At 38.9% G+C, this 27,410-nt stretch overlaps 1 protein-coding gene across 7 annotated transcripts in view; it reads right to left on the reverse strand.

The window, feature by feature from the left end:
* BCAR3 (BCAR3 adaptor protein, NSP family member) overlaps nucleotides 1-27,410 on the reverse strand; it is an 80,535-nt gene that overhangs the window by 13,738 nt on the left and 39,387 nt on the right. For 5 of the 7 annotated variants that reach the window (XM_072868353.1, XM_072868349.1, XM_072868351.1 and 2 more), the window contains exon 3: nucleotides 27,314-27,353. The exons of 1 other annotated variant lie outside the window; for it this stretch is intronic. In XM_072868353.1, coding sequence (XP_072724454.1) covers nucleotides 27,314-27,353 — 40 coding nt within the window. Of the gene's footprint in view, nucleotides 1-21,342; nucleotides 21,362-27,313; nucleotides 27,354-27,410 lie in introns of those variants that run through there. One more of the 7 variants, XM_072868354.1, reaches the window with a different exon arrangement.

Here is a 27,410-nt window from a genome sequence, read left to right on the forward strand (position 1 = left end):
CAATTCAGATTCTTCCCCCTCCACCCCCTTTGAACCCATCCAATTAAGAACATTCCAAATGCATCAAGACAGGCTAACCTGGACATACATAGCTGTTCAATATTTCTGTTGCACTAAAAAAAACCTTGCCAAAACAAATTTTCAACCCTAAAGGGCTTACTTCTAATGGTCATTAAATCTGCACGTCCAAGATGCTAGCTCCTTAAGGGAAAAAAAGCTCTTGTTGCCCCTTAGCGCAAAAAGCATGAGATCTGCTTGGAGGTATCTCCATCACCACTCTACAACTACTATAAGATTTTTCAATCTTCATCTCTTCTTGGAGTACTGCTTCCATGCTGGCCACTCTGGCTCATTAGTCCTTTCTGTGGATGCAGTGTTGCTAACAAAGTAAGGTGCAGTATCTTCTCTAGAGAGTTGTCATGTACTCTTTCATAAGCACTCAGTGGAGGGAAGTTCTTTGGACTTCCTTACATTCTCCAAGGGCTGGGGACTCCAGCCCATCTTTACTGTTGCTGAAGAGTTTCAAAAGCCTATGATACCCAAGAGAAACAGGTTCATTGCAGGGAACATGTTCTACATTGGTCAAAGAATCAGAGTATACCCTCTCTTAAAAGACAGTACGTTTTAAAAAAGAGAGAGGGAGAGAAGGAAAGAGAGGGGCCTCCAGCTGGATAGCAGACTAAAATGCAACATTTTTCCCCAGTGCATTATGGATTTTTTTCTTAGCTCTGGATATGAGCCAAAGCTCACAGGTTCCCTTCACTGACACACTGATGTAAATATGCAACACATGCATTATTTAAAAAAGAACTGGGAATGCTCGCCCACCAATCCTGTTCTTTCTGTGAACACTGCTCTCTATAGCATTTTCTTCTTCATATTGAATACTCACAGCACCTAACTGTGGGAGCAGGTGGCATACATTTAGCACTTCTTTCAACAGTCCTCCCTGCAATTGCAAGCAGTCTGAATTACAACAGATTACTAGACAGCAGATTTTTGGTGGAATAATGCCAGAAGAGGCATCCTGCTGCCAAGACTATTTAAACATGCCGGGAGCCCAGAGAAATTCTGAGATAAATTCTTCTCTTCTCTCTGCTTTTCTCAGAGAAAACTAAGGCTTCTCTTAGACAAACACAAATGAGCATAGTAGCTTATACAGGAAGGCAACAGATAAAAACAACCTGGTAAAGAATCACTTTTCACCTCAGTTTTGCTTCTGTGAACCATAACAGGGTGGTATTTATCCATACAAACGTGGTTCAAAATGGACAATCATTTTCAACAAGGACTAAATCCTTTGTGCTTTTGTACAGTCAAGGTCTTTTACCACCTCCTCCCAAGCTTTACGAGAAGAAAAGTCTGTAGGAACAAACCATGCCACAAAAAAAAACCTTCACTGGAAGGGCTCTTTCATGAAACCATGTACAATGTGAAGAGATTAAGTTACTGGGTGTAGAAGGAGTCATAGAAGAGGCTTCATGAGGACTCAAGACCAAAAGCATATCGAAGTATCAAAACGTAGTCAAGTAAGGCCAAAAATCCCCCCTCCGCTCCAAACCCCTGTGACCTATCAGACTAACACAGCTAAAGGACTAGTGGCACATGCCTGCCACCTTTATTTCCCAACTCAAATGGCTGGGTACCCATTTAAAGCTGACTGGCATTGATTCCAGAATTAACAGTTAACCATTTCACTGCCACATCTTACAGAATGATAGCAAGTATTATAGCATTTACGTATGCTGAAGGTAGAGTGACGAGCCCACAAATTGAGGGTAGACTTTTCAAGAGCACCTTTCCCCTGACGGCACAAGGAAGTGGCTAGAGAACTTTTAATGTATCCCCTCCAATCTAAACAACAGCATTCAGTTGTAATGGTATACAAATCTTTTACATTCATAGCTGTGTATTTTGCTGACCTTCTGAAAGGAACTACTACTTTTATGTGAACTGTATTTAAAAGCATTTGAAAGATGCTTTTGACTGGAGATCTTAAAAAAACCAAAACTAATGTACAAATTGTTACCATCATTCCAAAAGCATCTCACTGTATCTGTGGTAGGCAAAGCTACTGTAAATGGAACAGACTATAGCATACAAATGCAATAACTGAATTTGCTTAGGAGAGCTAGATTCTTAGCCAACAAAAAGAGCTATAGGTCCTTGTGTACAGACTAATTTCATCCATTGTACTGACACAAATTATCTTAAAAGACCAGGCTGATCAAGTTACAGATACACATGAATTACAAACGCAGCAGAGAAACCTAGAATTTCTTCTGGTGGTTAACTGGATTTTTCGAATGAACGTAATGAGACACACATTGCATTTGAATTACATCTAGCAACACAACAAGAAAAGCATTTAAGGAATCCAAACCAAGTAAATCGTTAACATTCATGATTATTGGTTTGTTAAAAATCTTCTCCTCCATGGTCTACCACACTGAGCATACTCTGATTGATAGAGGTCAGACATCTCCTGAGATGAAGCAAACATGCTTAAGTAACTCTTAGGCAACTCTGAACTTAGTGAAAGAACTCCTGTGGCTAGCACAAATCTCAAAATACACAGGGGGGAAACTGCTTAGGTAAGCAAGTTTAGTAATAGCATGTCTTCCTGGACAATTTTTTGTTGGTTGAGACTGATTTCTTATACAACCTACGTACATCAAAGAAGTGTGACCAATGAACTGTCTGTAATCATATCAGCCTATGCCTTTCTATTCCAAATGTTATACCCAAGGCCTCTGGTCCTGCAAGAATCTCTGCATACACTGAACTTCCCACCATGCAAGTAAGGGCTCAAAAATCACTCCAGGCACAGCCTACACAAGCATGTTAGTCTCTCAATAAGGAAGAGTGTAAGCTTAGAGCAGTGTAATTCATTATGTCAATGGACAAAGAAAAGGTGACCTGTTCCACACAACTTGACACAGATACTTCAGCCTCATTTCCCAGTAGCACCCAAAAGTTCACGGACAGTAATGGTATGCTGTAAATTTGCACTAACTTCATAGTGACAAACCTTCATTTAGTAGTATGTCCTCAGTTTATGCCTTTGCCTAAGACACTTTGTTGGCTCCTACCCAACAACAGAAAGAAACCTGAATTTACATTTACAGCTAGGTAGTGAAGTGGCTGATTAAAAGACATTTTAAAAAAATCTAGGACAAAAATTGAAGAATTCAGTATATTCTGCAACAAAACAGGGTTGAAGCAACACAGGGAAGCTTCCAGTTTAAATTCTTTAAGATTTCCAAATAGTAACAACCCTGTCAAGAGATGCCTGGAATATGAAAGCAAATCAAATCAGCAAAACTCTTTTCAAATACAGATGCTTTTCCTGACCCACCAAGAACTCTCCCTAAGTATGTGCTTTCCAGAACTGTTTGTTCACATTTTAGTCACATTGTTTCCAGTCCTGGTGCTATTTTAAGATATTCCTGCCATGCTGAGTTTTAGTGAACAGGTCCTTAAAAGAAAAATACAAAACTATTTAGCAATACAATATTATCAACCTCCAGCAAAAGCCCTCATTCCTACTTACATACCCAATGGAAAACCTAGAGAGCCAAGAGTTTAGAAGGGGGAAAAAAAAATTTCCAGTCAGTACAGTTATTTTAGTGTTTTTAATAAATGCCGCACAAGTTTATTATCTTTCACAAAGGATTTCTACTTCCGTGCCATTAAACTAAAAGCAGACTGTGCTTACAGATGTTACAAGTTACCCTTGATGTTACACATTATTTTACATTTTTTCAGGCAAATATTAATCTAGCGTACCAAAACCTGGAAAATATGAAGGTTTAAGGAAGTAAAACATTAAAATATTATCTTATTCAGGGTAAATTTAAAGAGGACTTCACCTACCACAATATGCTGTACCTATGAAACTTGTGAACACATTTTAATTGGAATTTCTCACAATAATCTGTTGTTTGTTCATCCAAGGGGTTACTTTCATTTGAGTGTTTGGCATCCTCCAAAGGAAACTCACTATATCAAGCTCTTGTGTCAACCATCCTAGCTGAATTTATCACATTAGATTAGAATACTTTTTAATTGTGCTGAATAATCTACTGTATGAGTTCGGTGGTAAACAAAAATAGAAGTCCCACAGTTATTTCTGTTGCCTACTGGCAGTGGATTCTTTCTCCAGTTCATATATGCAACAACCCCAGTGAAGTACATGTACCAATGGAATATCAAAATAGTTGACAGGAGAATCACACAGCTTTCTACATATATACCCAAAGTTGCATCTTATGTGTTCTAGCTTTCGTGGCTTACCTCAATTGTTATTAATGAATTCCTCTCTAAGGTGATCAAGTGGGGGTTTTTTTTGGTTTTTTTTTTTAAACAGCTTGAATTATGAGGGAAAGACTTTTACTTTTTAGACACAGTTTGGAAGTGGTCCAAAATCTATCATGCTAGATCATCTCCTTCAGTCCTGATAATGCAGAATTTCATATCACCTCTCTTTGTACCCTTCTGGCAAAGTATTATTTTCTTAAAGCACAGCCGAGGACTGTTACAGGTACATGACTAAAGGTGGCCACATTTCCATCCAATCTCAATTATTTCCCTGTGCTTTGCACAGCTCTGCCAGCTGATATTTAAATTAGCCCAACAAGCAGCCTTGGAACCACCTGATTTCCTGTTGCCTTGAAGGTTTCAAGAAAAAAAGAAAAAGAAAAGAGATAATTATTAGTGATAAGAGAGAACAGCTCTGTGAAAACTCAAGTGTGATCTGATTGAGAAAATAAATCAAGCCAGTACCTTTCCTAAACTTTTAATAAATGTACTGTATCTATCTAAAGCAAATCTATTATAGCTTTCTCCCCAAACGATCTTTTCTCCAACACTGGAGGCCTTCTACTTTTGCTCAAGTGCACCATGAACTCTGAACTACAACCTTCTGACCTTGTAAAATCACCAGGTCCTACAGAATCTCCAAATAAATGAAGAGAGATGGGAGATACTTTGTGATTCAGCAAAAGCTTAAATTTTGTGCGATTTACATAGCTTTTAGCCAAGTGGATAATTTAACAGAAAGACCAATCAACAGAAAATGTGGAGGGGATGATGGGGCAGGGACAGGAAATACCAAGAGGGAAGACAAAGATGTGAAGCGAGAAAGAAGGGAGGGGACGCATAAACACAGGACACTAAAAACATCTGGAAAACTGAAAAATTAATGAAATTCTTCTATTTCCAAACCACTAGAGAGCAATCAACGTGTTCGTACGGAAAATGAATATTTTATTGTCAAAGTTCCAATTCTGGATTAAGATATACTTCACTGGCTGCAGAGATCCCTTAAGTCTCTAACCCTGTGCTCTTGTGATCCTGATCAGACTGCCTGTCTGGCACTATGAGTACAACCATTTTAAAATATACAGTTACATCAATTTATCATATGTTTTAATTTTATTTATAACGAGTACAATGTATTTCATTTCACTTATAACTCTCCTAATCGGCCACCAAAACCAACAGACTTGCACTAAGCATTTAAAAGATGGGTATGTGGAACCAGACACTCCATCTTTGAAAACATTCTTGTTGGTCCTTATTTTCTCCTGTAGAAAAAAGTAGTATAATTGGCCAAGAACTTACAAAGTGACAACACCACACAGAGTTATTTCTGAATAGTTATTTTGAGAAATAACTAATGGGAAAAAGGGAGTTTCTAAATTCAGGAGACCATTTTCTGATTAACTTGGACACTTTGAACTACAACTGTGGCAATATTCTTCACGGGGCAGTTTTCTCTTATCTTCCAGAGTGCACAAAGTTCACACAAGACTACAAGTGCTATGTTAAGTAATGGGAGATACAAAACGGATTATAAAAGCCTCTTTGCATAGATGATTGCCAGCTTCTGCAGGTTTTTAGTTTTATTTTCTACTGGCTTAATTGGTTGGTTGAGATAGAACAAATTATATATAAACTTTTGCTATGCTCAAGGTAGAGGAGAGAAATCTTGAACTAATCAGAGAGATGAATTAATACAGGAGAATGGCAATTTTGAAGCCACAAGATTTCTGTGTGCTTGTTTAGCTAACAGGTGACAACTTTTGAGGTTACTGATAAAAACATATCACTATGAAAACTTCCATCATGACTGTGATGGCTCTTTAAAATCAAATAAACTCCGTCATGTGCATGTTCTTAGTCTGCCAGTATGAAAAACATGACCTGCCTGACATTCACAGAAAAGGGGCCATTTTTTATTAACTAATAAGTGAGATACTTGTTTGGGAGGAAGAAAATAAAAACAGCTTTTAGTACCAAGTTCAGCCTAATGTTAACTGAAGGTAACAGAAAGACTTAATTCTAGTGGACTCTGCAACCACCTTCCACTACAACACTACATTGATAACAATTCCTTCATTTTCTAGGTGACCACATTCAGAGCTAGGAGGACAGCCTCATTTCTGGAATACGGATCCTGAGAAATCCCGAGTTAAGAGTTAGTCAAATGCTAATCTCCTCACTCAGTGACCCTGAGGATTTTGATTACCAAATCTAAAGGATTTTAGAAGTTGGGTAGGTTTTTTGTTTTAATCTGAGAAATACCTAAATGAAAGGTATTACCCAGAAGTTAAATGCATAAATATCTACTGGAGAATGTTCCGATTCCCATCGAACAGGAATTGCTTACAGCGCACCAGTGGTCCTTCTGCTATCTATCTATATATATATATATATGATAGAGGGTATACTGCAGTGAAAATTTGATAAACTGTATGAAATTACCATGGGAAATTGAAAAAAGTTATATAGTTGTATTGGGTTTGCATGGCAAGGTTTTGGTAGCGGATGGGCTACAAGGGTGGCTTCTGTGAGAAGCTGCTAGAAGCTTCCCCTATGTCCAATAGAGCCAATGCCAGCCGGCTCCAAGACGGACCTGCCGCTGGCCAAGGCCGAGCCCATCAGCAATGCTGGTAGTGCCTCTGTGATAACATATTTAAGAAGGCAAAAAAAAAACCCCTGCGCAACTGCAGCCGGAGAGAGGAGTGAGAATATGTGAGAGAAACAACCCTGCAGACACCAAGGTCAGTGAAGAAGGAGGAGAGGAGGTGCTCCAGGCGTCGGAGCAGAGATTCCCCTGCAGTCCGTGGTGAAGACCATGGTGAGGCAGGCTGTCCCCTGCAGCCCATGGAGGTTAACGGTGGAGCAGATCTCCCCCTGCAGCCCGTGGAGGACCCCACGCCAGAGCAGGTGGATGCCCGAAGGAGGCTGTGACCCCGTGGGAAGCCCGTGCTGGAGCAGGCTCCTGGCAGGAGCTGTGCACCCGTGGAGAGAGGAGCCCACGCTGGAGCAGGTTTGCTGCCAGGAATTGTGACCCTGTGGGGGACCCACGCTGCAGCAGTCTGTTCCTGAAGGACTGCACCCCGTGGAAGGGACCCACACTGGAGCAGTTTGTGAAGAACTGTAGCCCGTGGGGAGGATTCACGTTGGAGAAGTTCGTGGAGGACTGCCTCCTGTGGGAGGGAGCCCAGGCTGGAGCAGGGGAAGAGTGTGGGGAGTCCTCTCCCCGAGGAGGAAGGAGCGGCAGGGACAACGTGTGATGAACTGACCGCAACCCCCATTCCCCATCCCCCTGTGCCGCTGGCAGGGAGGAGGTAGAGAACTCGGGAGTGAAGTTAAGCCCTGGAAGAAGGGAGGGGTGAGGGGACGGTGTTTTAAGATTTGGTTTTTATTTTTCTCATTATCCTACTCTGATTTGACTGGTAATAAATTAAACTAATTTCCCCAAGTCGAGTCTGTTTTGCCCGTGACAGTAATTGGTGAGTGATCTCTCCCTGCCCTTATCTCGACCCATGAGCCTTTCACTGTATTTTCTCTCCCCTGTCCAGCTGAGGAGGGGAGTGATAGAGCGGCTTGGTGGGCACCTGGCATTCAGCCAGGGTCAACCCACCAACAACAGTATAAGACTCACTGAAATTCAAACTCAGCAGTAAGACAACAGGGAATCAAAGTTCAGGGAGCTATACAAAACTTCACATCATTTTGATGTCAGTCTTTTCCCATCTGGCCCTCTCCAACAACAAATCTAACATCAAAAAGGCAGACCGATAGTGCTGGGTGGTGATGACTTGTAAACTCATGTTATCAAATCCAACTGCCTCCGCATACATGCTGAAACTGGATACATGAAGCCTGAGGATGCCAGTGAAACAGATTTAGATCATCACATACTGAAGAAATATTAATTAAGATCTACTATCTATAAATGTGCTTGCAATTCATCCAAGATAAGAGATGGCACTTGCAATAAGTAGCTGCTTATAAAAGGCTTCTTACGCATGCCACATTCATAGCATTAGTACATTGCCCAGTAATGAGCTACATCAATGTGCTGGAAGTTTTAAAACTTGGCAGTCCTGATAATTTGAGTGGCTTTCCCCTTTTGCGCAGCTTCAGCTGAGGGTGAATCATAGCACAGAATTAAGAATGAAAATACTTGAACTTCAAGGTCTTTCCCTCCGTCGTAACAACCATACTAGCTAGAACTAAAAAAACTGTCTTGTGGCAAAGTTTATTAATTTAGACCTCTTCATTTTTCAAGTCACGATTTATCACTGATTGACTCTTAACTTAATTCTTAACTTCCAAAAAATGCAAAAATTAAAGAACAATATTTTGGCTTGGAAGTGGCATAATTCACAAATTTTTAACCACAGACAGGAACCCCTTGCCTTGAAGTTTCCCTTTATTTTCCTCAAATGTAGAAGCTGCCCTTAACTGTAAACAGCTATTAAAACCAAATGGGATTGTAAAAGGTACTGACACATCATGACTGAAGAATGACTTGATCCAAGTTCAGATCTTCTGCACTGATCATTATATTTTCTATTAATGTATTGGAAAACAAACCAAACATCTGCTGTTGAGATCCTAATTTCACATGCTGAAACTAAGTACAGGAAAACGCGAGTGCTCAAGTGCTGTACTGTTTCCTGTGCTTTGATGGGACACAACAAGGCATCTCTGAGCTTGGCCGCATACTGTTTTCAATTAAATCAGACAACATAATTACAATGAATTTATCTCGGTGCAGCAAAAACTCTGACTCTCTCAGAGGCAGCTGTGGACTTCAGCATGCTTATTTATGGATCAATTTGGTATTTCATTACAATTGTAATTACTATTAAAACTAAGAATTAATCTCATCTAATTACACAAACTGATTTTGCTTGAAGTGGTACGTTTTCACAAATCAAGTAAGACGACGACTTAGGCTCAGGTGTTCATATCATCCTAGGCACTCTGGCATTTCACAGAACGTACATCATTTGGCCCCAAGGTGCAGACCTTACTTGATTTGACCACCAGCAAACAGCTATACCTACAGCCACTTTCTCTTCAGCAAACGCACCTCAGTTTCCTACCATCAGAACTTCTTAAAATAGCAGTTCATCAGACTCAACTAATGCTAAATCTGCATGCTGGAACACATGCATTCAAATCTATTTTAAATGCTGCAAATCTCTTTAAATAGAACCTTATTTTTGAAAGAGGCCAGCTGTAATTTGTTTCTACATAAAAGGTTTTATTTTTTACCCTCCATACAGCAAACACTATTAATGTTTCAGTTTCTCTAGAGACTATATGGATTAGACTAAATGGAAAGTTGCCATGACAACACCACCGTTATTTTAGGTATTAGAAATTCACGCCAAGTTAAACAAAGGGCATGCATAGTCAAGAACAACAGCTTTATAACTGTTCTGACAGCCAACAATAAAACTCAATGTCATTTTAAAAGTTTTAGAACAGAATAGTTAAGCCTTATGCTTAAAATTGGAATGAAAATGAAAATTAATTACAGTAATTCTTCTGTAACAGGAGAGCATCTTTAGCTCTCTATTCTGATGATAACTTCTGACATTTGCCTCAGTGAGAAAAAGAAGACAGCCTGAGCAGAGTCACTTTTTCAGTGTGCCCAAAAGACTAAGCCCCACACCCGACTTTCAGAAATGGACAGTTAAAAGGCTAAATCACTGGAGGAGAGAGAAGGGGGGCAGCTGTTCCCAACTTTTAAGTGTGTCCATCAAAGTTTGAAAGCTGACAGGCCAGAAGATAGCAACCTTCACATCCTTCCTCATTGCAAGTACTCCAGAGAATCTATACACATTACATAGTGACTTACAGAGCTGACACTTTGTTATGCAAATAACAATTCAAGCATAAATCTTAAATAAAAAGATTTAAAAGCTTAGGTGTAGCTCACAGATCCTCAAAAGTTAGATACCCACCTGATTACAGTTCCATTCCCAAGTCACTTAGTTCTGTAAGTGTGGCTCAAAATGTTTATAAAAGCTTTTTCTTTGCATATAGTGCATTTCTACATAAAGTGAAAGATATCCCTGCCCATAGCAGGAGGGTTGGACTAGATGATCTTTAAAGGTTCTTTCCAACCCAAACCACTCTATGAGTATACGATTTTGTGTATTTTGTAATTTTAAAAGTTCTAAAATATAAGAACAAGTCCAAAATTGTCTGAAGTGTTTAAAAAACCTGAGCTCCTGAGCACAATTGCCTGTGTTTTCAATAAGCAGGTGAAAAAGTTAGGGAACCAAGTGGTCTGATCAGTTAAATTCTGAAAACTTGAAACTTCGCTAAAATTCTCTTCAGGAAGTCCCAAACCATGGCATTTTTAACTTAGTGCCTAAGCATAAAGACAGTCAGCTTCAGGCTCATGAAACTGAAAGTTGTTTAAGCTTCTCTCTGAGACAACGGTGAATTCTAAAGATGTTCTTCAGAACAGAAACACACTGTGCCCAACCATTGTATAAAAACAAACACTTCTGAACAAAAACTAAAAGCATTACTGACTAGCACACTGTATTTACTGTTATTGAAAAAGGGCACCTACCTTGACTCTGATAATAGACTTACGATGATAAAAGCAGCAAAGTGCTGCAAGCAGCATTTGAAAAACATTATAATCCTTTGGCATTTTCAGTTCTGATGTTCGTGGTTTCTCAAGACTGAAGATAAACAGTCACTATTACAGTTTTCCAAGGTTTAGCAAGCTCTTTAGTATCACCACTGCCTGCCAGAGCTGCTACACCCCCCTACTCACGTATCAGTCTGCGACACTTTCCACAACTGAAGCTGATACTATCAATTCAGTGGCCGCTGGCATGCTTGCTTCCAGCATGCCATATAGAGAGTGCCAGAATCCTCATGTGATCTGTTTCACTCACCAGTGAAATCCTAGCTCCTCTGTCTTGGTATCCCCTGGCTCAGAGATGTATTTAAGCCACCAGCTCAAGGCAAACTTCTCTTCTTGATGAGATACAATACCTGACTGTCTCCCTGTGCTGATAACGGCTTAATCAGTTGCTCCAGCTCAATCATGCAATGTCTCTATCTGCATCATCAATAATACACACATAAAATTCATAAAAGAAAAAAACGAAGAGGAAAAGCAGTTGATTACTGTTTGATGACTGTTACTCTTCATACTCAAATAAGAATTACATCCTTAGAGCTTAGGTAACCAAGGAAAATGACAAATCTGTTTATTTTTAATTAGGAAGCTTCTGGCAAGCAGTCCTCAGAAAAAATAGCAAGAAACCAACACTGTCAGCATGGCCAGTATTAGCAGTGCAACCAAGGTACGTTTAGTATTTAAAGCTATCAGTGGACAGCTTTAGCTTGGTGATATTCCCATGGGATTGTGCAAACTGCTAGAGAAAGAAAGAACTGAATTCAAGAACACCTCTGATTTGGCAAAGTAAAAATAAACACTAAAACAAAATAAAAAGCAGCAGGTTTTTTTATGCCTGTGATTCTATTCTCTTGGACAGCATAGTCCATAGCTTACTGACCAGTAAAGCACTCATCAGCAAAGAGTCTGTCCTACATACCTCAAGGCCTTCTCGAGAATGAAGGCAAAAAAGGCAAATAACTTGGCTAATTGTAATAGCCGTTAGAGACAAGACCTCACCTCCATAGCAGCCCAGTTAACAGACTTGGTGAAAGGAAACAAAATGCACTGGATTGAGGGGTACAAGAAAGCCTGTAACACTTAAAAAAGAGAAACTTTGAAGAGATTAGTCATTTATAACTTGGATGGTACCAAAAAGTCCAGAAGTCACAAGTATTTCAGATCTCAGATTAGGAATAAATGAGTCCCAAGGAGTGGTTAAAAGGAAGAGTAACTTGTCTTTTTCATCAGCAACAAATATATTCCATAATTAGGAGGGCACATATATTAAATGCTTATTGATGTCCTCAGGTATTACTTGCAAGGCAATACTTCTCACTAATAATAGAGTACTTCCTTCCCACATTGGGTGAACAATGTGAAGTGCCCTCAGTGCCTGCATCAAGCAATGGGACTCGGCACATAAACCAAGCAGCAGTCCTGAGCAAAGGAAAGACATAAAATGTGCACTGCCTTTCAAAGCAAGTGGGATGGAGAGCCTATCCAAAAAGAAAAGGAAACCTCAGTCTTGATAACAAGGAAAAGGAAGTGTGATGTGTAAAGTTCTCTTACCTGTTTGACCACCTAAGGTTTGCAGGTATCTAGCACCAAGTTAAGCACTAAAACCAGAATGTTCATAAAGCTAATCAGATTACTTGGCGATGTGTAGGAATGTAACGCCTGTGACTCTTTTGAGAAAAGGAAAACTCTGTAGGAATAAAAGATCACAGCATTAAATGGACTGAAAAGTGATTACCCTAGCAAGAAAAGGGTTGAAAGACTGGCTCAGAAAAGAAGCAGAAAATAATGACTTTGAAGATGGAGTCCTGCTATAGCTGGGGAGAGGAAATGCCTCTCCAAGTAGTTTATGACAACCTCAAACAATGAATGAGTAGATAAATAGTAAGAATGTGAAAGCATCCTCCTTTTCTCTCTACTCTATTCTGCAGCATATTTTAATTTACTTCAAGTTGTTTTTCCACTTTGAGGAAATCCATAGGATTGCTTTAGCAGGTAGCCAGGGAAGAGAAGATGAAAAGATACTCTGCAGAACTCCAAACACAAAAGCCTCAACTGTGACTTCTTGTCTGGAGTTTTTTGGTGCTGTGGGAGGGCATCTCATCAAGCACTGTATTTCTGAAGAATCTCCATCAAGAAGTTCTTATAAGAACACCCTAATCCAATTTACAGAAGGGGGGGATTACAAAAAGGGAAATGAAAGTCAAGAATGCATCAGTCGAGGCATTTCTGCTTTATAATGGTGACAAGAAAGTATTAGTATCACTGCACAATACACTAAGGTTTCACTTGGAATATCATGAACAGAAACTATCAAGACAAGTAACTCAACTACAGCAGGTGATAAGAAGGGCTATTAGGACGACTGATCTATTTTGGCAGCAGAAACCAACTGGTGTAGCCATGCAAAATAAGGTGGGCCACTTTTGCTCTGAAAAGAATTAGAAGTAAATTCCAAAAAGGAGAGGCGTTCTTTATGGGGTAAAAAAAAAAAAAAGAACAAGAAGTATTATGACCTAGTAATGAGTAAACCTGCACTGGAACTTAGACAAAGGTTCTCAATCATCACCAAGAATAAAACCCCCCAACTTTCAAAAAAATTGAGGGTTGGAGTGGCAGTTCTTATAGAGTTCAACATGAAGCACTTTATAAAAAGAAAAAAGAACACCCAAGTCCCCATAGTAGCATGATACGGTACTTGTGACAATAGAGAGGATGCAGTATCCTAGTAGTTCACTAGCGAACACACACATCTTTCCCCAGGCCTCGATAACTTTACGTGTACATTCATGTCTTACAGAAAGACCTATTAGTTTTGCATCTTCTTGTATAACTCGTTTACTCAGGGATACTTACTAGTATAGTTCTATTGGTCTAGTTTGAATGATCTAATTTTCAATATGATTCCTTCCCCCAAAACAAGTAGTAAAAACACAAGGGAGGCAAAGAATGAAGTTTTTGCATATGAATTATCTTCCCAAACCTTTTCAACAGGACCTAGATTTCCCCTCCAGTCTTTTCCCTACTGAGAGCAAAGGGACATAATGGGTATATCTTCAACAGGTTCCCTGGATTGTAGGCACAATCTCCCCCCTTCAATGGGAATAGCACAGCTCAATCTGGAAAGTAATTTTGGCCTAATACGTATTCAGTGTGGGCGTGTCTATTTTTCATTTGAAAAGCTTGTTACTAAGCAGCAGTGAAAAAAGTTTAAGTGTTACATCCACAGCTCAACATGAACAGCAGGGCATAAATTACAAATGGTAATTGCCAGTTCCTTATTTCCTGTCTGTAATGGAGTAAGTAAAGAATCAAAAATTATGTATGCTGTGAGAATGCCAGAAATAATGAACCTTAAAAAATAATACTGTACAATTTCATGCAGCAGCTGCTGACACTTTTTATCAACAGTGTAACTGGCAGGAAAGAGGGTGCTTTATTTAGATAGTGAATCTAATTTTTTTAAACAAAACTAATGGAATTTTTGTTTTTATTAAAGGTTAACATGACTTCTGCACATATAGTTCAATGAATGGATGACACATTCTTAAGAGTCAGAACCAGAACCTTTGCATGACACTTGTGATACAGCAGTATGAAAATTAAGGCTCCTGGAAAGAATCTCAAAGAGTACATGAGAAACCTCTGGGTGATAGTATGATAGTTCCTGCTGGCTGCTGGCTATCATGGAGCTGTTTTCAGCCAGCATGATCGAGAACAGCCTTCAGGCTGCTCCAAATTACACTTCATACGTAGATAAGATTTACACTTGTAAATATTGACTGAGAGAAACAAAGGATGGTTAGCCACATTTTCACTCTCTTGTCCTGCGACTTTTTGCTGGCACTTTGAGTTCTTAGACTCTGCACATGAGAAATAAACCATCTGTTTCCTGCACCTTAGAAACATCAAATACTATCTTTCTGCTAAGTCAATCTATTGATGTATTTCTAATTCTCTCCACCATCAACCAACCATCAGCTTCATTTCTTTGTTTTCAAAGATTCTTGCCAAGAATCTTAAAATATCTGATAATCCCTTCATCTGTCTCTAAGGATGGCTGGCTAGAGTGGTTTTGATAACTAAGTTTATTAAGAAAGGATTTCTAAGTTCATAGAATTCAAGGCCACATGAGTTTAAGAGCACTTGATCATATATTCTGTGTCGAGTTCCTAATAGTCATCAGAAGGAGAAATTAAGGTGTCTCTGCCAACCCCATCTATGTTATTACACAGCCTCTAGAGTTATTTAGCGTGTTTTCATGGTCTGGTTTAAATTACACTTACCCAGAACTGCATATTGGGACTGTTCCCCTGACACACCTAAATTGTGTCCAGCTCCACTCACAGCACATTGCATATGCAGGAGTTTGAAGCCTTCACACTGGATAGTGTGAACCTACTCTGGGGGAATCCTCTTAGGGTGCTTTAATTGTACAGGTTAAACAAGACAGAATGTAGGGATAATTTCTCCAGGGGGGTTTTGGTTTCTTTTTCTCTCATCCCTCCCCCGCAAAAAAAAAATCTTTGGCTTCAAAGTTGTAAGTGGCTGGTGTAAGCAACCGAATTCCATAAAAATACAAACACTCAAAAACTCACAAGCAGCCTGAAGTTATCAAAACAGTCTGCAGATCTACAAGAAGCTATTTTGAACCAAATACTACTCATGTTCATGGAAGTGCTTGTAATTCACACACAGAATAATCATTTGTGACTTCATATTACAGAGAAATAATTTCAGACTAAATTAGATGAGGGAATTGGTGGCTTGCCACTGTTATTGGTAGCTTGCCACATCAACAAATCATTTAAGCATTTACATCAGCCTAACAATATTCAGTGAAATACATGTAATGCTTTAGATTTCTCTCCACTAAATGAAAGTAAGCAATCCAGGCAGAAAGACAGCTGTAAATGAAAGAAGGTATGGTGTACCATACAAGGGTCAACAATATAAATCTGATTTGATATAGCACGCAACCAATCCAGAGCACGCTGCTCACTGTCGCTGGACTAATGACGTCATATGGAATACAGATACATCCCGATTACACAGTGCATATACACAATCTTACTATGGTTATGAGTGCCTATGGCTATAAAATGGCACCTGTAAAGTTGTAATAAAGTACAACATGAATAAAATTTGAAAGAAAAAACCCAAAGAAAATCAAAGCATTTAAATCTTCAGATTGAAACATTCTTCATTTAATACGTATGACTTTTCTCTATAACTAGTTATTTGTTCTTTTTAATGTAAGAAAAAGTCAGGAAACAGGGGACAACAACTGACAAATAATTTGACCACACAAACAACATCTTCACAATGCCCACTTCACAATGCCCACTTCACAATGCCATTTAGTTTTAGCACTTAGTCCTTCAGACATGAGCCCATTGCCTCTAACAAAGTTCTGTGGGGGATGCCTCCAAATACAGGTAGTGCCCAACTGTTTATAGCTGAACACTTTTTAAAGTGTAGAGTAAGTGGAAGAAAGGGGATGATAACACTGTCAGAAAGCATCACTTACTTTTATCTGTTCCTAACTCAACTGTCTACAGGCACTTAAAGTCCCACCACCCAGCTCATGTCCTCATGTCCTGTCTCAATTCTTAATAGAACTGACTCTTCCGTGTTGTCTTCTATAACCTCACTTCCTACAGGCAGTTGTTGGTGCAGCTTCTGATCACAAATCAATAGATACAGCTGCAACTGTAATTATACTTGTTTGCATTGCACGGGCGTGGTATAGGAGAGGTCAGCATAATTTCTTCCTTCTCTCTGTCGCAGTTCCGTGAGGCAAAGTCAGAAATACGCTGCAGTTGTACAGGAATAGTGAGAAAAGAAAATTTGCATCTATTTTGTTTTCAACACTGCTTGAATAAATCTCTTTGAAAATCTGACTCATATAAAAACCCAGATTGGCAGCTACAAGAAATAAGCATCCAGCCTGCTTATGAGCTTCCTACTAGGTCCTAATTTGCACTTTAAGACATCCAAACACCTTTGAAAAATCTGATCTTTTATAACTAAAACATACAAACTTTAAAGTCATCTGGCAATAGGCCTGGTTTTCCTACTAGCCATCTTCCTATTAAGAAGCCACTAGCAGGTTTTATTGATCCTACCAAAAACTAGTATACGTATTCTTGAGCTCCATCTACTATCTGCCAACCCATGTACAAACATTAAGCAATTTTGTAATGCTTCACCCGTCTTTCCGTAAATTTGTTCCTTGGATTGGAAAAAAAAAGAAAATATGAAAAGGCATGAATTTCCTTTTGTTCAGAATTAGTTCACAACTTACGGCTCATATTTTCTTCTTTTTCCTGCTGACCTAGCTGTCATTAGTCTAGCTTTAGCTTTGCTGGACAGCGTACAAGAGCTGTCTCACATATAAAAAGAAGCCATTAACACATTTGCTAACTTCAGATTTCTGTTTTTGAAAGCCTCCCCAGTCCTGTCAAAGTAAAGTGTGTGTTTGTCTGAGATTTACACCAATTCCAAATATAATTCAAAGATGAAAAAATTCTGTTACTTCACCAGGGTAAGTGGAGGCATTTCAACATCAGCTATTTATCCAAAACTCCTGAATACCCTAAAATGCTTTCGTTTTACACAAACGGAGATTTTGGATGTATAGCACATGAAAATAAAATTCAAAAGTCACTTGGGCTCTGTCACAGCTCAGTTTTTCAAAAGTCTTTACCAGCATGTATGAGTTTGAAGAGGCTCATCTCCCTCCCACATTTTTGCACAATACACTTTGATGAAGCAAAAGCAGCAAGCTCACCTCAGCTCATATACCTCCCTTTCAACATTTTACTAACAGAAGGATTTGAGGGCATGGAGGCAAACGACCTCTGGGGTATTCTAGATAGCCAACATAACATTATGCTCCCTCATTTGTGTAGGTGCTTAGTTCCTAATAGTATCCAACATACAAAAATCTCAGACAAACCTGCTCCTTTGACAGCACACATTAATAGATGGCATCCCAACTGAAATGTACTAACATTCCTTCTGCTAAACAGTATCAAAACAGTATGTCTCCAAAAAGAGGCAAGAGGTACAGACACACACAATGTACCAGTCTTACTCTAATTATTATCTATAAACACAGCCCCAAGAGATTAGGAGCTTTACCTCCATAGACTTTATCAGTAAGAGTACCCGAAATGCTTATTCACAATCCGCCTTCCACGAGCTATATACTCACTCCCCCTTGTGGTTCATATGCTTATATACATTTAAAAATCAACTTCAGTAATGCATTGCTATGAAGGAGTTACATATAAATACTTTCATGTCCCAGTCTGCTTTTGCTATTAGTCCATCTACAAAATTATGAAAAGGATCCAACAACATCAGTAACTATCATCTTTAATGCATAGCTCCTGTGGAACAATACTGAAAGCCCAAAATGAATAGAAAAATAAGTATTCCACACAAGAGACAGCTCAGCAACAGTTAAGAAAAGATCAACACAAAAGATGGCAGACTGTAGTCAGATCTCTGCTGTTATGAACAGTTTAAATATCTCACATGAAAAGGAGTAAAATTCTGTGTGGCACTCATACCTTTTGTATATATACACACCTATTCATATATGTATATAAAAACCTGCTGTAAGAATTCCAGCTGATGCCATCACACAGACAGAAAGATACCTTTTTCTTCTCTTTGTGTCAATTGACACAAGTATGTGCACAGAAATTGAAAACGGAAAAAAAACCCAAACTCACTTTACAAGCAGATTAAGTTTTATGCACTTTACTGCTTAGTCTCCACTCAAATCTTCAGATCCTTTTCATTATGCATGGGGTTGCTTTTACCAAGATAGATAAAATGTTCAATACAGATGAGGTAGAAAAAAATAGGCATGGCAATATTATAATTCAGCACCTTCTTTCTTCCCCATAGGCACCACTTTTGTGGGAAATGGCATGTTCTTTTCTGGCAAATGAGGCAATACAGTGCCTACTGCAATGCAATGGATGGGTCCAGGGTTACACCTTGGCTTAATTCAGTAGAGGAAAACACTGTTTGGCAGAAATGATCAGTCACTTCAATAATCACAGTATCTGATAGAAGATACAATAACTGTTTGCAACAAAAAATGACCACAAAAGGACCAAAAAAAGGACCATCAAGGTGAAGCAGACAATGTCTTAAAAGTAAATACCACCCTTTTTCTCTCCTTTCTTTGAAAAGTAAATGCATGTCACCGTTTACTAGTATTTCCTTTCACTGACACTGTCATTTTGACTTAGGGATATTATCAATAGCAACATATAAAACTGTCAGCATTTGAGAGCCACAGGCATTAATAGTTTGGAGAAGAAGGGTAATTCATTTAAATCCAAGTGTCACAAGATCACTAGAGACAAAATAATAAGATTTCTTTGTACCTCAAAACTTCTGTCCTGTGTTTCAGGTTCAGACCTTTCCAGCTTATGTTTCTCATCTGTGAATAAGGCTTGATAGTAGTTACTGATCATCTAACAAAGATATTGAAAAGATCAACTAAATAGCTACTGCCACTAGTATTACTACTGGTGCCAAGGAATTTAGCGCAAAGTAATTTTATAGACAGTTTTCAACTCAAAGCTCAGTACAATCTCAGTGCATGTAGTAGCTTTTGATGACTCCAGATCAGACATAATTTAAGAGTTAATGAGGAATAATACAAGAAGTAGAATACAGACACTAACAGGGTCAAATTCACGATAGGACAGACGTAAGATTAAGCCCTGAGCAGGCAAATAGAGAGAATGCACACTGCTCTAACAATTATCAGCATTTTAGATTTGCCAAAGCATACTCAGCATTACAAAAGATGCTCCATAAGCAAAATACCCTAAACTCTATTTCAGCATCAGAAGAAGGGAATGTAAGAGCCACTGCTAAAAGACTTCACAATAAAGGCCAGAATAATTAGAAAGCCACTATCCACTTCACTGAATTCATATGAGGATTATCATTCACAAAGAAAAAAATCCCTCCTCACAGTATGCTAAAAAAACCCCCAAAAAAACCCAAACCCCAACCAACCAAAAAAACCCCCACCAAAAAACCCAGATCTTAGAGCTAATCAGGTCATTCAGGAATTGGGGGCTGGGAAAGAACAAAAAGCCCCAAACAGTAACAGGAGTAACAGGCTAACTTGGGAATCTCTCTCCTAGGAAAACATGAACTAGGACAGTAGACTGAAAAGTGCATTGTCTTGCAGAGCTGTAGAATCATACTTCCTGCATATTTACTGCAAACACCAGCTTAGATTTTATTCATCACTTTGCACCCAAAAGATTACAGACCTGCTGACTCAACCATCTTTTCAGAGACTACCCTGTTGGTCAAACAAAATTCAACATGAGAAAATACTGAAACTTGGGCATAAGACTCCATCACTAATTATGGATAACTGCATTCTATCAAATAAAACAAGTTTTCATTAACTCCAAATAAATAGGGCAAGATTCTCATCATGGTTTTAGGGGAATTAACTACTTGAGAGCTGCTGAATTTCAACTACATATGTAACTCCTTAAGTCTTTTTTGAAATTTTCCTGGGCTGCTGAAAGCTTTTAGGAATAACTATGATACATACTTAAAGAAACAGTTGCCCCTTCTAAGTAGAGAAAGGGCACGTGTTGTAAGAAACAAGCCTGGTATAAGGCTGAGGAAAAAATTCTACGACCCAAAACGTGACTACTAACAGAACAGGATTAAAAGTACAAGACAAGATTATTTGTCCAACTTATTGCAACAGTCAAAATTATCCCACTAGAAAATTAAATCTAGGTAACAAAAAGAAGACAGATGGACATTAAAAAAAAAAAAAATCACCTGTATGTGCAAAAAAGATTATTTACATCACATTTTAGGAAAAACTTTTCCACAGTAATAATGAAAAGACCATTAGACTAATCTAGTTTGGGAGGTAGAACAGATTATCTTGGGAGGCTATGGAATCTCTTTTGCTGGAGGTTTTGAACAAATCAGAACATCAATTCTAACAGTCTCAGTGACACCCCAACAAAGAAATTTCTCAAGTTCCCTCTAGGACCTACTTCTGTAACTTAACGGTGGTGGTGGGGAGGAAATCTTTACCCCCCATTCTGTGCCTCTGCAGAAAAAAGCAACCAACTTCCAACAGTCAGGCTACAGACTTTTTATTACTACAAAAGTTACAATGAAATTATTATGAAGAATGTGATTTTAATAGCCATGACTTGGTTAAAAAAACATACACTTATAGTGTTTTTTTTCCAGCAGAGGGCAGCATATAACTAGCAACTACCCACCAAGCATCAAAACTGAGTTTTCGTTCTGAGACAGATAAATATATGTATTTAACATTACATTACCTCTAACAGGATCTTGTCTTTCTGAATTATACAACTTGTATACAAAAGGGAACTGCTGTGGAGTGATGTTTGTGAAGCTTCAAGTAGAAGAAACATGGGAAAAAAGGTAAATATTTCTGACTGAAACATCACTGATACCAATAATGATCTTTGAGTTGCATGTCAAATCTGTAATGACAGATGTGTAAAGTCAAAGTCAGCTGTATGGGCATACACCTTTTCTCCTCAACAAAATACATTCCATCTGATAATTACACCTTCTGTGTTGCTGTTGCCCTTGCTGCAGTTGCAAAAAGGAAAAAATAAAGAAAACAGAGCTACAGATTCAAAAAGAACCTCCTCATCTTCTGGTGCCTTAGTGTCAGGCATTCCTCCAAACTCAGATATGTAATGTATAATGCTGTGAGACAGCGCAGAAACCCAACAAACTTTTTGCTCACAAGTCACAACTCGCATCTCAACAGGCAAGTCTGCACAGGAGAGCGATATGCAGCAGCTCATGAACAGGTATACACTGTACCTGGCAACTTTTCCAGTGGGGTGGGGATTTCTCTAATATATTTCCATGTCTAAAAAAGGCTCCTTGCAATGAAATTTTAATGTCATCAGGAAGAATTCTTTCCTGAACTGTGACTACTTGTCATGCTGGCACAGATTTTTTTCTAAACTTTCCCAAACATACGTACACACATACAAACTTCGCTTCTGATAGTATCCTTACCATGTTATCTTCTTGGCACAGCCATTAGAATGATGAGAGACAAACACCCACACATATATGTGACTGGCATCCACAATATTATGATTTTGTGCAATTAACTATACAAACTGTGCATCAATAGACCTCATCACCTGATCAAAGTTGAATTAAACCCACAAAATACTGTCCTATCTTGCAAAGCCAGAGAGAACGACCAAGACATCAGAATGTCCTCAAAATTTTATTTTCAGTTGCACTCACAAAAGCCACCATAAATGACAATAATTTCTGCGACAGTTTGCTTTCTAACAGAATCAAGAAGGAGTAAAAATAGGGAAAAAATAAACACTATGGGGCTAAGACAAACAAGAATCCTTCAGTAGAACTTCACAAGTGAATGATGTTCTTCTGCAGCTGTAACTTCCTTAGACCACTGACAGTTTTTTTCAAGTCTGAATCTAAATATAAACTTCCCTTATGACCATGCTGAGTAGACAATCAGTCACAAATTTTGTAATTTTTCCACTAATGGATTAAAACACAACTCCAAAACCGCAGGCCATAATAATACTTATCAACTCATCGCTGATAAGTATTTCTGTAATTATTAGCACTATATCCACAGGAAATGCTTGAAAGGTTTCCATGAAAGGAGGAGAGAAATCTGTTTTTCTTTCTTTCCACCCTGATACAGCCTTAATGATTACAGCACAGACTTCTATTAAAAGATCCTAAAGTATTTATAGTGAATAGGAATGGGACAGAAAGCTATCTTTAGTTCACATGAATTTGATCAAAATGACTCACACGAAGTTCTCTGACACACTCAAAGCTGCTAGCACTTGATCCTTTCTCCCCTGCAGGAGTCTGTTCTGTGGATGTGCAGACTCAGGGTGTGGGAAGAACCTGCTGAGACTACCAATGGATCTATTATTTGGCTCATAAAACTTGTAAAAATCTCACAGAATGTACAACGTGCTATTGTGTCCGTAAATCTCTTTCATGACTTGGTTAGCAGCCTGACTCAAAGCAGTCTGGCCTGTTTTCTCTTCTACCATAAAAGGGTTTTTGAAAGAGCCATTTAACTGTGACCATGGTTTCAGCAATGCTATGAAGACAAAGGAAGGGTTGAAGCCATATGGACACTTCAGTAGTCAGACTCCAGCAAATCAGTACTTTTTTTTTTTTCCTTAGAACTTGCTTTTGCATAATTAGCTCTCTTTATATACTGAATGAACTAATACATCAATATTCAAGATGCAGGAAACTGCCATTTGTGAGCTGTAATTTCGATTCAAGTATTAGAAACCGTAGTACATCTATACAGAGCATTCTCTAAAAAAAACGCCTTCAGAGGATTAATTTTATAATCAGTGCTTTCTGTCTTGTATCTTGAACAGAATAAAACAGGAGAAAAAACAATTTATTTTGCCTTTCCTCTGTCCCGAGTATTTCTAAATACAAGGAACTATTTATTTTACTTTTAGTCACCAGATTCTAGCAAGGAAAGGTTTGTATAAAAAGCAAATTGATACAGTCAGCTTCTAAGTTTACCATCTGCCCTATACAACAACACCTGCTTGTAGTCACTACTGCCACAATAAACACTATGATACTCTTCACTGTGAAACAGAGCACACTGAACCAAAAAAATAACCATGTTACTTTTCCTCATACCTGAATGAATTCTCCACATTCTATTTACAATAGAGTCCAATTCCGAAGAGATGTTGATCACTCCCCAGCAGGAGCACATTCTGAACAAGTATTAATTATCTTTCTTATGGGACTCACAAGAAACTCAAGTAGCATGTTTGCATCACTGCAGAAACAATGCTAATTCACAACTATGAAGCTGCAGGATCAGCTCTGTGCCCAGCTTCCCTTTTTAAAATTACTTTTTAAATCTAGCTAGTTTAAAACTAGCTGCTTGTCTTGGAGTTGAAGGAGACTAGGTACGCCTGTGCAGCCTGATAAAGTGGATCAGTTACGAGGATGGCACATATTTGATCATACTGGATCTTTCAAAACAGCCAGCTACAATTAGCATGTCAGGGAGCAGCAAGAGTGGGGCTGCTCCCTAGGGAAAGGCGATCCGGGAGCACAGGGTGGGCAATGTGCTCACCAACAAGGTGCAGTCCCACAGCACCAAGATGCAAGCAAGCTGAGCAGGGTGCTGACACCAACAGATCCTATCACAGTCCAGTGAGCCTCAGGCAAGACATGGTAACAGCCCAGGTCCAAGGTCCATCCAGGGCTTCCCACACAGCACTTCAGGAACAGGGCTAGGGGCAGGCACACCTAAGACACAGCTCAGGCAGGGCCTGAAGGCCCCAGTCTGAGCTTAAATGGAGCCCTTGCTCAGTGGGTGTGGGTGGAGGTCCTAAGTGAGGCTGGTCAGGACACTTAAGGCCAATTAGTGCCCTCAGGGCCCTGACATAGTACACTTTGCTTGGGACTGTAACTCTTGGTTAGAATCACCAGCAGCCAAACTACCCTAATACAACTTAAATTTGTGCAATGTACTACTTTCAAGATAATGCAATTTTTTACAAGGCGAACTAATCCAAAGTCTTGCTTCTCTTCACAGTCTGAACAGCAAGATGAGAGAAACAAGAATCAGTATCAAGGCTTTGTGTACAACTAGCTTGTTCTAGTGTTAGTTTTGATGTATGCTTGATATATCACACATGCTTAATACTCAAGTTTATATGTGTTTTCAGTCAGTCAGTCAACACTTCTCTGCCTCGAGACAATACTACCTATTTTCCTGTGCATCAGAAATATGAATCTGTCTCTCAGAACTTTGGTATCCTGAATTGGCAAAATAGGATTCCCAAAAGTGCTCTTGTTGTTTTCTCCCTCTTCTCTTACTATCTCTTCTTCATTTAAAGGTATTTTTTCACCACTTAAGCAACATCTGTCAAAGCCTACCCAATTGGCACCCACCCTGCTTGCTCAAACTAAATATGCACACATTATATGTCAAATAGACTTGTGGAAATGGCAACTTTGGTGCAAGCATAGTGAGATGCTACAGAAATCTATTCTTTCAGCTTTGTAACTTGAGTAGGTCAGCGTTCTGCAGTTTATACATGACTTAACACTGCCATCATAATTTATTCAAGGAGCTGGAAAATTTATAAACATTAATACAATAGTTACCATAAGGTAAGTTACAGAAGAAAATGAACACATACTTGCTAAAACTTAAGCCAACAAAGCGGGTTCCAAGATCCTGTTGTTATGAATTCAGGCACATCTTTTACAGTCATAGTAAACTGATAAAAAATTATTGATGAAAGTCCTCCTTTATTTGGCATTAATGATCATTTTTTGTGTAAGAGTACATTTCTGGAATCAGTTTTGTTAGTAACCTGGACTTCTACAGCCAAAAAATGTTGGAGGGGGCTATATTTATTAGAAAGCAATTTCTGCATATTTTTCAAAGTTTTAGTTTAAGATTTCTCGTCTAGAATTCCTGTTCTAATACCATTGAACTGGGGACCAGACTCACAGTTCACTAAAGGTAGGGATATAGACAGGAAAAACTGAAAGAGGAAGGAGAAAAGAAGGGGATGGTAACCCTTGTATTCTCCCTCATAAGTCTCTTTTCCCCAGGCTTTCCTCCCCAACATCAAAGTTTTAATAACTAAGCTTAGCACCACTGCTATTGACAAGAGTCCAAGACAAGCTTCTACTAGAAAAGTTGAAAAGATCAGAAACCGCATTTAAAATATAGAACTTGCTGCAACAAGACGAGACACACATATTGATGAACTGGCACACGAAACCTCTGCTGTCTACTTGGCCATATTATTAAAACTGTAACAACGTACTCTGCACAGCACAGAGCAAGATACACAGTAAATTAAATAGAGCAATTAACATGTCCACCACTTTGTTGCCTTTGGCATCCCCTCTTCTGCAGTACTCTTCAGAAGACTCTTAGCCTTCTCTGTCTCTGCTACTTTACCATACCCCAACTTCAGGCTGGGATTGAGGCCAGGGACCTTGCAACACTAAGCTAACTGTTTAGAGTGGAATTCCAGCAGCAGTCCTCAAGAGTCCTTTGGCAGCCCCTTTTCCATGGACCTTCGTGTTCTGCTCTTCCCCTTCTCTTCTTCCAAACCTCCATCCCAGCCGTAGGCAGAGCGCACAGCACAGGACCTCACTTTCAGGCAAATTAATTATCAGCAGTTTCCTTTGGCAGCCCCCTCTCAACACTGCATTACATTCTCCTAATTTACTTCTTCGATCAGCCTGAACCCTAACCTGGGCACCTCTCCATTTCCCTCAACTATGAACACCCACAGAGGGAATTCTAGCAGCAGAACCCAGTTAACTGCCTCTCCTCAGTCTCTTCCTCACCCAAACTCTAACCTGAAGCAGAAATTCAGGTGTCTGAGAAATTCAGGCTGTCCACATGAAGAGCTACAGAAATATCCTATGTTCAAGGATAACCTGTGTTTATCAGACACTTTTCAGAAGATTACGGTCTTTTAAAAGACAGGGAACAAAGCCCAACAATTAAGGAAGCCCATTGTTGAGAGACAGGACATAGAAGCCAGATTCTTTCAAGGTTCTGAGAAATAATATTCACTTAAATGAAACATGTTGAAAGGTACTAATTCAGTGGAAATTACAGCACTGCAAGAGACTCTCAGTACAGAATCACATCCCTAAGGTTTCTTCCGAAGTTTCCATATTGCCAATCCAGGACTGATTTTTGAATAAAATTTATGAATGCTCCAAAGTATTTTTTATTTACTCTAACAAAATACACATTTATACATTTTTCAGCACTCTGATCTTATACAAAAGGAAAACAGAATTTACAATTTTGCCAGGATTCCAGTTACTTTTTGGACCAGAAGTGAATTTTTAACTGTAATATTATTAAGTATATTGCTAAAACCATAAACCTAAATCTGACATTTTTATGATCTGTTCAGATGTGTTCCTTTACTTCCCCAGAAAACCATAAGCAAGAAATATGGGTTCTTTTAATCTGTTAACAAAGACAAGACCATAAGTAGTCACCATGTAACTGAAAAGAGGCCCCAATATAAAAATGCAACCTACCCCCAAAGCACAGTGCCCACAAGTATTTCACTGAAGCAGGCAGAAAATAGTCTGACATATAGAATTAGTTTTTCTGTAGCAAAAGATAAACAGAAGCACTATTTAACTACAAATGACTGGAAATGCTCTGGCAGTGCTGGTTATATACCAAACAAAATATTTTGAGGGTAAGAAATGGTACCTTACCTTAACGTATTCCAAAGTAGGATCCAGAATATTCTGATCTCTGTAAGAAAATGGGGCGAGGAGGGAGGAAGAAAGGACACAAAAACAAACAAACAAA

Source organism: Ciconia boyciana, chromosome 7 (genome assembly GCF_034638445.1).
Source record: "Ciconia boyciana chromosome 7, ASM3463844v1, whole genome shotgun sequence".
Taxonomy (NCBI): domain Eukaryota; kingdom Metazoa; phylum Chordata; class Aves; order Ciconiiformes; family Ciconiidae; genus Ciconia; species Ciconia boyciana.